The 14,102-nt window shown below is 34.8% G+C and overlaps 1 protein-coding gene across 1 annotated transcript; it reads left to right on the forward strand.

Annotated features, from left to right (window-relative positions):
• The first annotated feature begins 4,859 nt into the window (after positions 1–4,859).
• LOC133865252 (putative laccase-9) lies at positions 4,860–10,567 on the forward strand. The gene is made up of 7 exons (XM_062301623.1): positions 4,860–5,050; positions 5,154–5,305; positions 6,309–6,553; positions 6,748–6,873; positions 7,879–8,473; positions 8,954–9,312; positions 10,206–10,567. Exons 1-7 carry the CDS (start codon positions 4,955–4,957, stop codon positions 10,409–10,411), a joined length of 1,779 nt encoding a protein of 592 aa, XP_062157607.1. The 5' UTR covers positions 4,860–4,954; the 3' UTR covers positions 10,412–10,567.
• The last annotated feature ends 3,535 nt before the right edge of the window (positions 10,568–14,102 follow it).

Consider the following 14,102-nt stretch of genomic DNA (forward strand, 5'->3'; position numbering starts at 1 on the left):
GAAGTAACTGCTTTTTAAACTTAGGTAGAGGAGTAGCCGGTGACAGAAGGAATAGAATTTGATTATGTTTCCCTCCATTCAAAGCTGATAAAAGCAATGACTCGGAAAGTTAGACGCAATCCAATCTTCTAAGGTCCCTTTACTTTCCTCTTTTCTTTTTTTTTTTTTTTTTTTTCTTTTTTTCTAAAAAAATAAAAATAAATTTTGCAATATTGACAAACAACTCAAACACAAATCATTCTTAAAAATATAAAGATAATTTTCACATTTATATCAAATCAAAACACATTTTTCAAATAAATATATATATATATATATATATATATATATATATATATATATTTTTTTTTTTCAAAATACAATAACAAATAAAGCCATTTTCTGATTGGAGTTTGTATGAACAATTTCTCCCATATTGATATAATGCTGTTATTTCAACTTTATTCAAATAGTCGGAACAAGCATGCTATTCTTATCATAGTATATAGATAAAGTCTCACTGATTAAATGATAAATACAAATCCAATTGTTTAACATTTTGCTTTAAATTGATGAAAGAAACTTTTACCTCACAATTATACGCTCATAGTTTATTAAATCCTAAACCTCCTTTCTAAATGAAAAAGATGAAGTATCACTAGCTAGCTAACCGCATACCATCGGATGAGTGACGATAGAGTGGGTTGTTGTGGAGGTTGAATTTGGAAGCGTAATGAAATATTACGGTCCTAAAGGTTAAGAGTTTAATCAAATCAATATCTAATTATCTTAATGCTAATGGATTACTAGTTAGACCCTTAACAATATCTTTGGACTCAATGCCATGAAAATAAAATTATGTAACGATTTATATCCAACGACATAATATTTTTCACCTTTAGCTCATCCGAATCAGACTTCTCAAGAGGTTACACATCTCGATACTACTCTCGCAGAAGCACGCTAGTTTAACTGCAAAATTTTAATAGGCTAATGGTCATCACAGTTTCAAAACGTGTTGTGCAAGAATGATGCGAATATACATATAAATATACACTAATCCCTATAACGAAGCGATGCGGAACGCCACAAATTATCTAACACAAACAATTTGAAAGTTGTTGTAAAGTCGCTTCAAGTTTTAAAAGCTAGCATATTTAATTAAAGTTTGACCTTATTCTTTGGATTATGCTACATTAATTTACAAGGCAACCGACTTCTGTTCTTTTCGAAAAAGAAAAAGAAAAAGAAAAACCTTGTGAATGATGGCAAGTAACGTGGCCCCAGTCTCACCCACAGACGAATTATTTGGAAGAGTTTTTCTATCCATGCGAACAGAAATTTTCCAAATGTAAGTACAGCTAGCACTCAAAAGGCCATTTGAATGTTGACAATATTATTCTTCCAAAACGACTGTTCATTTGAAGAGGCATCTAAATTTTTGAGGGTTTGATGCAAGAATTGTCACTATTAGTACGTACGTTGTTAGTGTAGTCTTCTAGACCGCCAGACCGGCTATGGATTATCTGCAAAATAAAGAAAATTGTCACTGAATTCGGCAGTGCCAAGGGTTAGCATGGTGTTTGAATGATATTTTTGAAATAAGGGAGAGTTTTTGAGAGATTCAGAATCCCTTTTTTTTATAAGGGGCAGTGTGCTTCTTCCAATTAAGCATTAGGCTTTTATGAGAGATTCTTAATCCAAGTGGAGTTGATTGAATGGGACCTAAGATGGATTAATTCTATCCCCAACAACATTAATTAGTGTTAGGATGCACATTTAATCACATTAATCCAATATCCAATTTAAATGATAAAGCACATGCTTTCTTATTATTTATTAATACTACTAAAAAAATCAGGTAAGAGACACATGCTATTAAAAAGAGAAATGATTCATTTTCTCCTTTGGTCATCCTCCTATCCTCCCACTTTTCAAATTTACCATTAGATATGTGGGGTCTATGTTATCCCACATATAAACCACACTGATCCAACGGTAATTTTAAAAAGTAAGAGGATGAGAAAAGGGTCAAAGATTTTCACATGCTAATTAAGAGACACATATTACTTTATTAGACTGGTTTGTAAAAATTAGCTACAAACCCGTTTGTAACTAATTTATGTCCAATTTTGTATCATCAACTGACTACATTTACTCTAGGAGGTTGATATATATATATATATATATATATATATATATATATATATATATTTGAGTGAGCTCTTTTTTTCTACACTAGTAATTCCGAAAAATATAATTTGCATGTGATAATTGCCATAGATTATTTTTTTTTTCTCCCATCCTGAATGAAAATTGAGGTGCTAATTAATTCTCGGAAATTTGACATAAAAAATAAACGTCGGGATTAAAAAGGATAATTTGACTGATAAACGAAAATTGAGGTGCACTTAAAAAAAAAATAAAAAAAAAAATAAAAAAATCTGATTATGCAGCTCCCCATTCAAATTTCAAATGCTGAACCAAAGGCACGATCATGCATTCACGTGGGTTTATCGAACTTCCAAGCCCCGCAACTACAATTCCAACCATCCATGAGCTGATGAGCACGATCCCTACGTTGCACCCAGCAAATAAATATTACAGCCTTAGGACATGGATAGAATTGTTATTTTATGCCAATAACAATAATAATAATAAAAAAAAAAATAGTTATTTTATGGTCAATATTTTATTTCACAAATTTAACTGTGCACTTGATGTTACATTCAGGGAAGGATTTAGGGGGGCAGTATAGGCCATGGCTCCCCTCAATTCTAAAAAAGAAAAAAAAAGAAAAAAATTCAGTAAAAAATAAAAATCTAGCATACTGACTCCTACCAAAAATTTTTTTTGACCCCTAGTCCTTGCCCATGAGAACTTCTTGTTCTGTCTCTGGTTACATAGTGAATATATAGTCTTAAAAAATTTAAATGATGTGACATCATTTATACCGTTAGATGTAATGACAGTTTTTATAGTTTTTTAATGATTTGGTTAAATTAGTGAATCTAATGGAAGTAGTACTTTTTGAGTGTTTTCACCAAATTACTTCTTTTAGGCTCATAACTAATTTCTCCTGGAACTAAGGAAGGAGAGAATTGAAATATCCCTAGAAGAAAGAAGAAGAAGAAGAAGAACAGAAAAAGTTCTAAACAGAAAACAGAACACAAAATTCTTTGAAAAGATGAATTTTATTTTTTAAAAAAATTAAATATATTTGTTAGAAAAACTTTATGTTTGGGTGAAAATTGTAATAAAAATTATGGGTGAATTCCTATTCCTATTTTTATGGCCGCAAAGATAGAGACCTGTTTGATAAGTAATTGGGTTGAGAAATATTTATGTATTGTATAATAAAAGGTGATTGATGTGATATAAAATTTGAGAATATTTTATAGAAAAGTGAAAATGTTTTATTTTGTAGTGAATTTTTTTATTTGAATAATAATAAAAAATTATTAATGTGATATAAAAAAGTGTAAAAAAGTTAAAATGTTTTTTATTTGATATTTTTGAAAAAAATAGAAAGAAATAGAGGAAGAATGAAAATAGTTTGTCAAACTAGCCCAGATACAGCTTTAATTCCTAGTTTTGGGGAATTTTAAAAGTGGCCTTTGGGTGTCCAAAAACTACTGCGCGCACTCGTACATTCTTTCTTTTTAACATCAATTCGGGTAAAAAAAAATGGGTTGGAAAATTTGAACATCCAAACAAGCTACTATTCTTTTAAAGCCAAAAAGAACTTTTTAGAAAAAAGAACTTTATTTTTTAGCATTTTAATTTTCAAAAGTACGTTTTAGCCACTCTTAAAGTAAGAAAGTCAAAAAATTATTTTTGAGTTTTTTTTTTTTTTACCAAACATACTAACTTTTTGTTAGGCACAACGTCTTAAGTATAAAAAATAATTTTTAAACTCCTTAACGTAATTTCAAACAAGCTCTTATTTAGCTACGCTGATCTAGTTGATTTATGGAGTATTTGTAAACTTTGAGTTTCTTTTAATAAATACTCACTCATTCATTAAAAATAAAAAATTTTAAAAAAAAATTAAGAAGGAAAAGTACACGTATTAATTCCCTCAAAGCTCAAACTACCATTGAATTGACGATGTCCCCCAAACTTTAGATTGCGACAAATGTTCCTCTAAACTCTCAAAATTTGTCAAGATTTCCAAGGCTAGCAAAAAGAAAAAATGACCTTAAAAGTTTTACAATAAGGCAAAAAATCCTAATAAATTCAAAAAAGGGAAAATAAATAAAAACTTAAAACTAAACAAATATATATATTTTTTAAAAAAAAAATTCTCATTGCTGGAAAAATCCCTATAATTTTTTTTATTAAGAGTATTTTTGTCGTTGAGGGAGACATTGACAATTTTTTTTAAGTTTGGGAAAAATTGTCAATTAAGTGATAGTTTGAAGGAGGTATATATGTAGACTTTTTTTTTATTATTATTTTATTATTAAAAAAAGAACAGTATCAACATTTTATAAAAGTGTAAATTAATAATAATATCATAAACTTGAAAGATTTCATGAATATATATATATATTACACGTGCTTTATAAATTTTATGATTGATTAATCTACAAACTAGCTTGAACAATATCTCTTTTTTGTCTGCGTGTCCTGCGCGCATATATACGCCAATATATATATATATATATAGTAAATAGATAATAATAAATAAAAAGAAAGAAAAGAAAGCTGCATCTAGGTCTCTACCTAACTTACAACCAGCATTCCATTGTACGTCGTACTATATATATATATATTAAACCTTATAACAAGCATTCAACATAACGATTATTGATCGATCAGAAGCTAGCTGAAATTCAACCTAACTGTACTCCATAAATACCTGCCTAGCTAACTCTCAAACACATGCGCACTTCAGTCACCCTAATTTTACTACAGATATTATATACTTCAACCAAGAAGCTAGACAGGGCTTGAGAACGTTCTGATCGAGATGATGGGGATCCCTTCAGCCTTTCTTGCCCTTCTGCTTCTCCAATGCACGTTCCTTCCCTTGGCTCAAGCCTTCGTCCATTACCATGACTTTATTGTATGTACCATGCACTTCTTCTCTCTCTCTCTCTCTCTCTCTCTCTCTCTCTTGTTTTCCTGTTGTTTTTGATCTTCTGTTGGTTTATATATATACGATGTAGCTGAAGGAGACCAACTTTACGAGGTTGTGCCTCAGCAAGAGCTTGTTGGTCGTCAATGGAAGTCTTCCAGGCCCAGTGATTCGTGTAACAAAAGGCGATACTGTGTTTGTAAATGTCCATAATCAAGGAGACTATGGTGTTACTATTCATTGGTAATAACTCTCTCTCTCTCTCTCTCTCCCCGACTCAAAATAAGTAAACACATGCATTCATATATATATATATATATATATATATATATATTATATATATATATATATATATATATATATATATATATATTGCATATTTTAATTTATTTGTTTTTAAGAAAAACCTTGAGTCTTAGCAGCTTGCTACCTCCGCCCTCCTACTTGTACTTACACTTCATTAAAACTACACTACCCTCTGACAACTTAAGGTTGTATTCAAGTCGAAATTAAAGTCAAATTCTTGAGCTTTATTTGAATCGAATTAAGTTTATATCAGTAAGTCTTATTTAATATAAGAACAAATTATGATGCGTTTGGGGTTAAATTATTGAAAGTAAAATTTAATTTTTATTTGGTGTACCAATTTCGAAGTTTAACTTTTTAGAAAAAGTTAAATAAAATATAATTTGTTTAAAAAAAAGTTGATTAAATATGATTTATTTTTTTAAAAACAAAATCAAAATTATATTCAATTTTTAGAATTCTGTTACCAAATACACTATTATTATATTTATGAATAATTTATGTTTTATTTTTTGAATCGAGACGAAATTGAATTTAAGCCAGCCAACTTAGACTTATGCACCACCCCTAAATGACGTTTGTGTTCCAACTTCCAAGCATCACTGGCCCTAAGTGGGAAAGTCCTCTGATTGACTGATTGACCCTTAGCTCTAACTGTAATTCCACTTCATCGAAAAAGCACATTAGTTCCCACTTCCAAAAGATCAAACATTAAACGCCACAAAGTAGGTGGGACCGGGAGTGTCATAGTACAAAAAATAAAAGAAATTAAAAAAAAAAATTAAATATAATATATATATATATATTTATATTAAAAATAATGTGTCGCTTGAATATTAAAAATGAATTTAAAGAATTCCGATTGTAACGTGAACTAATTCTTTTAATTAAATCGTGAAAGTATATATCTAATTATTTGGTTATATATATATATATATAGGCATGGAGTGCATCAACCAAGGAACCCATGGTCAGATGGGCCAGAGTACATCACACAGTGCCCAATAGAAGCGGGTTCAAACTTCACTTACGAGATCAGATTTTCGGACGAGGAAGGAACCCTTTGGTGGCATGCCCACAGTGACTGGACTCGAGCTGGTGTCCATGGTGCCATTGTTGCCTTGCCCAATGAGGAAACCGGTTTTCCCTTTCCCCAGCCCGATGGAGAAGAAATTGTCGTTCTCGGTACGTACTGCTGCTAAATCTTCCTACATTATATTAATTTGTTCCTAATTATAAGATTAATTATATTATTAATCGATCTTCACATAATTATGTACAATCACTTAATTAATATTTTGATTAATGTCTGCAATATTGCCAATATATATATATATATATATATATCAAGCAAATTGTTTTTTTGCTACTTTGATCAGGATCTTGGTATAAGGGTGACGTGAACAAAGAAGTTGCTGAGGACCTCGACGACGGTGCCGACGTTCCTCGCTCAGATTGTTACATTATCAATGGCCAACCGGGAGATTTCTTGCCATGCTCTAACGGTACGTAGGTTCATTTGTACACACGCACACATCAAATTAAGGCTCTGTTTGAAAATTTTTCACCCTTTCCTTCCTTTTAGGAAATTTTTTTTTAATTATTAAAAAATAGGATTGATGTGATATAAAGTTAAAATAATTTATATGAAAAAGTGAACAAAATTTGTATTATAGTGAGTTTGTTATTTAAAAAGTAAAAAAAAATAAAAATAAAGAATGTTTTAAAGTTTATGTATTTTTTGGAAGAAATGAAAATAAAGGAAGGAGAGGAGAAAGTGAATTTCAAACGGAGCCTGAGTTACGGTATATATATATATATATATATATATATATATATATATATATATATATATATATATATATATATTACTGTGAAACACATTGTCTTTATGCAATAATATAGTTGTTGCTTATAATAGGATGAATGATAATTCGTGTTTAAGTGTAAAGTTCGTGTAGTGCCGAGATATCTATATAAGATTATACATATTTATATCTTTTGTTTTTCTAAGCAAATTACAAACAAGAGAAAGGTTATATATATTGGGATCATTTCCAGTATTGATCCTAATAGAGGAGAAAATGAGGGTAGTATTGGCAATGCTTTCAAACACAAGGTTAGTAGCGGTCCATTTGGAGAGATAGTGCGCACGAAAGTTTCCACTTCTTGAAAGGTTATACATGTGTATAAAATCATATAAGTCAATCATAACTCGACTAATTTGATTAAACAAGTCAAACCCCTTAATCCTAATTCACTAATTAGGTTTGTGGAACCTGTCAAAATTAAATTGTCGGTCCTTAATTATGTCACGTGTCGGGTTCTGGTGTTGTCGAAGTATGATATAAGACTATATAAGTCAACCCTAATCAGACCCATTTTAATTACAACTCATATAATTAAATAGATTAAATCCCAAGTAATCTAACTCGCTAATTTCTTATTAATCGTAAGGGAATGATTGTTCAACATCATTTGTAAATACAATCATCAATGTTGTGGTGCAGACAGTACATACCGTTGGCAGGTAGAATATGGGAAGACCTATCTTCTTCGTCTAGTGAATGCAGCCATGAACGCAGAGCTGTATTTTGCGATTGCCCAACATACCCTCACCTTGGTAGGAATGGATGGGTCGTACGTCAAACCCGTGGTCACCAGTTATCTGATGATAGCCCCGGGACAAACAATGGATATTTTGGTGACAGCAGACCAGCCTCCTTACCGCTATTACATGGCCGCCAGACAGTACGACAGCGTTCGGCCGGATGACACAGACTACGACCAAACAAATGCCACCGCAATTCTTGAATATAGCGGCGGCGGCTATGATCCCTCCGCAAGCCCCATTTTCCCCAGCAGCCTTCCAAGCTACGAGGAGTTCATCCCTGCATTAAACTTCACGAGCCGGCTTAGGAGCTTAGCCGACCAAGCCCACCCGGTCAATGTCCCCAAAAACATAACCACCAGAATGTATATAACGGCTTCTATGAACAACGTTGTCTTCGACAAGGAGGGAACAACCGAAACCGATCTTTCTTCCAGCTTAAACAACGTCAGCTGGGTTAACCCCTCCACAGATGTACTGCTTGCCTACTACAGGTATATATACTACTACTAGCTTATAATTAATCCTTATTTTTCTTAATTATTACAATAATTTTTTTTTTTGTTTGTTAACTGTCAAATTACAAAATCAACTACAAGAATATATATAAATGATCATGTGAAAAATTGTCTTACCGTTAGTATCTAGCTAGGAGAAACTTCACTTAATCCGATCCATCTGAACTTTTATTACATTTGTAATTACTCCCTTAAACTTAAAAAATTTTCAATTTAATGTATAAATCTTCTAATTTCACCGATCTGTTAAGATTTTATGTTAAATCATATCGGACGGATGTCAAAATTTTCAAAATACCCATCCTTTATTTTTGGAAAAAAAAAAAAAAAAAAAACAGAAAAAAATTGCAATGATGGAGGCGTTGGTCAGGATTTAGAGGTTATAGATATTGATTAGGGATGGGGGAGCTAAATTAGTTAATTAACCCCACTAAGCCTTAATGGTTACACGTGCAGCAACATGAGTGGGTTTTACACCACAGATTTTCCCGACTACCCACCATCTCTTTACAACTTCACGGCAGATACGGTGCCGGATTATGCCACAAAGACTGTCCAAGGGACGAAGGTGAAGGTGCTCAACTATAACGAGGAGGTGGAGATAGTGTTTCAGGGAACCAATGTGCTTGACGCGTCGGAGGATCATCCGATGCACCTCCATGGCTACACCTTTTATGTAGTCGGGTCGGGTTATGGGAACTTCGATAACGTGACTGACCCAACAGGCTACAATTTGATTGATCCTCCTAAGATGAACACCGTCTCGCTGCCCAAGAAAGGATGGACTGCCATTAGATTCAAAGCAAGTAATCCTGGTATGCTTCTTTTACTTTTCTTTTTTTTTTTCTTAAATTTTTTATTTAATTCTCTAATTTTTTATTACTTTTACAATTATATTTTAAAAGTTTAAAAAGTGTCAATTTATTGTATTTATCTTTCAATTTTTTTTTTAATTTCACGCATTCATCATGATTTTCCGTTAAATCCGATTAAAACCCAAAATACTCTAAAATTTTCAAAGATTCAAGCATGAGTATTTTTGCAAATTCCGTTAAATCTTGATTAGTTCCTAAATCATTACAATTTTTTTTTTCTTCTTCGATCTTCTTTTTTCTTTTTTCTTCTTTTATTTTTATTTCTTTTAAAATAAAGGAAATGTATTTTGAAAATTTTGACACCCTCTCTGCTAGGATTTAACATAAAATCCTAACGGATAGATAAAATTGAAAAAGAAAATTAAAAGATTGATACACTAAATTGAGAGTTTTTGAAGTTTAGGGAGATAATTGCAAATGTAATATAAGCGTTAAGTGAAGTTTTCATTTTTTTTTCTTTTTAATGACGTTTGGAATCCCTTCAAGGTAAGACCACTTTATTTAAGGGGCAAAATTGTCCTTTCACATTTTTATGGATAATTTTGCCTCCCAAATAACACTAACTGAATCTCCTCAGTTCATTAGAACTGGAGAGGATCCAAATGGCACTTTGTGACCCATCCCTAATCGGGTAAAATTCAAATACACCAACCGTGTATTACACAGTTGATCGAGTAAGGACTTGAACCGTTGATCTCATGGTATTAACCAAAAAAAAGATTGACCATTCGAGCTCACACTCGCGGGCGGGCTATGTTTTGTTATACTTTAATTACAAGCTTAATTGTATTTAACTTTGTTTAATGATGGAAGAAACATTGTTGGAGTTGCAGGAGTGTGGCTATGGCATTGCCATTTGGATCGACATCTGAGCTGGGGCATGAACACTGTGTTTATAGTAAAAAATGGCGGCACCCCTGAGACGAGCATCATCGAGCGCCCTACTTACATGCCTCCATGTACGGCCGGTTCATCAAACATTAGGCTCCTACATGTTGGGAAATCACATGATGAAAATAAAGTAGACAGGATTAATTAATTATTAGTTGGACAGCTAGCCCTTAGATGAAGTTTTTGTTTTATTTATTTATTACATCAAGGAGAGGCCCTAGTTTTCAATAATAAAAAGACTTTTATTGTAAAACAATTGAATTACTTACGATCATGATTACTTATGATTATAATTAATTACTATTAGAGCAAGATTTGCAAAATTGCAAATTTCTCCTCCAATTGGGCTTATTTAAATCCTGAGTGATGAGTAAAATAGAATAAAAGTGGAATAGCAGCGGAAGCAAGAGAGGAAAAAGATATATAAAATTTACGTAGTTCGGTCTATAACTTATATTCATAATATAAAGCCTAAAGAGCTACATTGTGCTCAAAAACTTAATTCTTTACAATATATAGCTCCCTATTTATAGTTGAATAAGTCGACCTATACAAGTAAACCTAAATCGACTTATATTATAAAACACAAATCAACCTAGATTAGGAAATATAAATAAATAATATTATGCTCCGTTTGTTTCGACGTAAAATAGTTTCAAAGAAGTCATTTTTCAAGAAAATGTTTTTCGCTGAAAGCATTTTCCAGTGTTTGGTGTATACGGAAAATCACAATTTTTTATTTATTTTTTATTTTTTTATATATATTTTTGGTCAATTATATTAACTTATAAAAATCAATTTTTATTCACAGCATATAAATATTAATGTAAAATAATATAAAAATCACCGGTGACGAGATTCCATAACTGACCGGCACTTTCATCGGATTCTGACTAGTATTGTTGGAATCCGGACAGTTTCTTCAGAATCTGGGTTGGTCGGATTCCGGCCTTCCATAGGCCGGAAGCCGGCACAGCCAGAATCCCTCCAAAACGACTAGAATTCGGCACAAAATGGCTGGAATCTGATCGTCCTGGTCTCCGAAATCTGGGATGACTGGATTCCGGCAACAATGACCGGACGTTGTCGAATTTCGGCACTGGCCAGATTCCAGTGGTGGTCGATTACTTGAACGTGAAGGTCAACTGCATCGTTTAAAAAAGAGTCGAATGCGCCTGCCGTCTGGAGAAAAAACGTAAATCATTTTCCGAAATTCTAAACAATTTTGGTCAGATGGAAATCATTTTCCGGTTGACTATTATTTTTACCCCCCACCAAACATTGAAAAATGTCAAAATCATTTTTCAGAAACCATGTTACTCCCAAACAAACGAAGCATTATATTTAGAATATATTCTAACACTGAGAAAGTGACATAAAAGAAACTTGCAGTGTAAAAAATGATATCCATCTCAAATGCGCGTAATTCTCACGTGATTTTTAAGTTAGATACTCGATTAAATGTGCATGTCAGAATAAAAAATATATGCATTTTTTTTTCGAACAAGTAGCATGTGCTACAATATATTGCTAAAAGCCCGAAGGCAATTACATGACAAAGAGGTACAAGACCCCTAAATCATAAGCTAGAAGGATCTGACTTAAAAACAGCTGCCTAGCAATACATAAACAATACAAGGACACCGTTTGGGCCTCTCTTTACAATAACGCACACTCCTAAAAAAAGATGGCCGATCTAGCAACATGCCAATAAATAGTCCAGTACAAATTTAAGTATTACAAAGACAGTCTGTAATCGGAAGAACACAGGAATAACACAAAATAGAGACCACACAAACAGCCAGAATCGGGGAGCGTCGTCACCGGAACCGGCGCGTGCAGAAGACGCGCCGTCGTCAGAAGCTCTTGAGAAGCGGAGGATGCCCGAAACCACCGATCACCGTCAACCACCACCGGAACGACAGACTGAGGCCCGCACGCGCAGCAGCGGGAGAAAACTCCCTGGCGCGTGCTGGCCACGCGCCGAGCAGGAGGGACCACCACGGCCGTGGCTTGACACAACCGGACCAGAGGAAGCCGGCGACCACCACGGAAGAGCGCGTGTCAACAAAGAACCCGCCGAGGTCCACAGATCTTTTTTTTTTTTTGAACAAAGAAGCATGTGCTCCTTTCATTTCTAAAAGCCCAAAGGTATTACAGAGATAGAATGAGAGGTACAAGACACCCCAACATTCAGTCAGACACAAATCTGACAAAGCAGTTGTCTAAACAATACACAAATATTACATGAACAACCCTTAAGCACCACCACTACAAATAAGTCCAGTAAGTATTTGTGCACTACAAAGACACTGTGAGACACACAGTCAACAAGGGAATATACAAACAGCACAGAAAAAACTCAAAACAACAGAGCCACCGTCGGGGAGGAATTCCGACGTCGGAGAGACAGCGCGTGGAAGCCACGCGCCATCCCTGGAGTTATCCCTGCACGACCGACCACCAGAGAACACCGGACAGCACCGAACACAGTCGGAAAAGCAGAATGTGGCCCACACGCGCGGCCCAAGGCGAAAACCACCCTGACGCGTGCAAGCCACGCGCCGAGCAAGGAGGACCCACACGGCCGTGGTTGGCGGCGACTGGACCGGAAGAAGACTGGGAGGCCAGTGGAGGGGCGCGTGTCGTGAAGAAACCGGCAACAAACTGTAGATCTGACTCGGAACGTCGGAGACACAAGAAGAAAAACTTCCCCAAAAGCCTACTCTAGATGAGCTTTTCTGCCATAACAACTAAGAAAAAACAAAGAAAACAAACCAAAGAAAAGCTCCATAGACCCAGAGGACTAGGAGGAGATCAGCTCCACTGGAGACAAAAACCAGGGAGAACAAAACTCTCCTGGAACAACCAGGAGAGAACAAAAGCCTCCATAGCCAGAAGGGCTGGGAGGAAAAACACTAGGGAGGAGGGAGGCGTGCCTCCCTCCCCCTTCACTGTGAAACCGAGGCCTCTTCCCCTCTGAAGGAAAATTTCTCGAGAGCAGAAGCTTTTCTAGATTGTTACCCTCAACTTTAGCACGACCAGACAAACCATCGCCGGAGACACCACGAAACGACCGCTCCCCTCAACCCACTGCTAGTGTAGCTTCTGCTAGAAAAAAACCAAAAAACAAACAGAAAGGAAAAACTCCAAAGCATAAAGCTTGGAGGAAAGCAGCCACAACCGGAGACAAGCCGGGGGAACAAAACTCCACGGCCCTAGAGGCTGGGAGACTCCTAGCTTCCACTGGTACACACCAGGGAAGGCCAAAAAAACCAGCTCCGGGAGGAGGGTGGCGTGAAGCCTCCCTCCCCCGGCGCAACAATGCTCAAGTTGTCTCTCTCTCTCTCTGGGCTTTTTTTTGAAGGATAACTTTATCCTTCTAAAAATAAAGTGGCTATTATTTCATTTGTTTGTCGGATCGGTAAGAATACATAGGTTTATATGTTAGGAGGAGCCAAATCTACATCCAAAGATTATGCAGCTTGCCTTCAAACGCTGAGCAAAAGATATTACATGGATTTCTAACTTCCAAGACTCGAAACTAAAATGCCAACCAACCGTCAATGAGCACCTTGCACGTTGTAAATAGTGGTTGGTTTTCCCTTTGAAGAGTCCCCAAATGTAAGTTTTGCAACAAGATCAACCCTAATAATTTAAGAAAAACCCAACTATAGGAATACACCGGTGGTATTGATTGACTACCCAAATAAAAGAATATGATTTTGCACACCGGTGATCCACAAAAACCCCCGGAAGCCTTCAAATAACCAAAAAGGACAACCCTTCACGACCGATTCGTCAAAAAACGACAGTCTTTCACGTCAGGTGCACCGGTC

The sequence above is a fragment of the Alnus glutinosa genome, chromosome 4 (assembly GCF_958979055.1).
Source record: "Alnus glutinosa chromosome 4, dhAlnGlut1.1, whole genome shotgun sequence".
Lineage (NCBI taxonomy): Eukaryota > Viridiplantae > Streptophyta > Magnoliopsida > Fagales > Betulaceae > Alnus > Alnus glutinosa.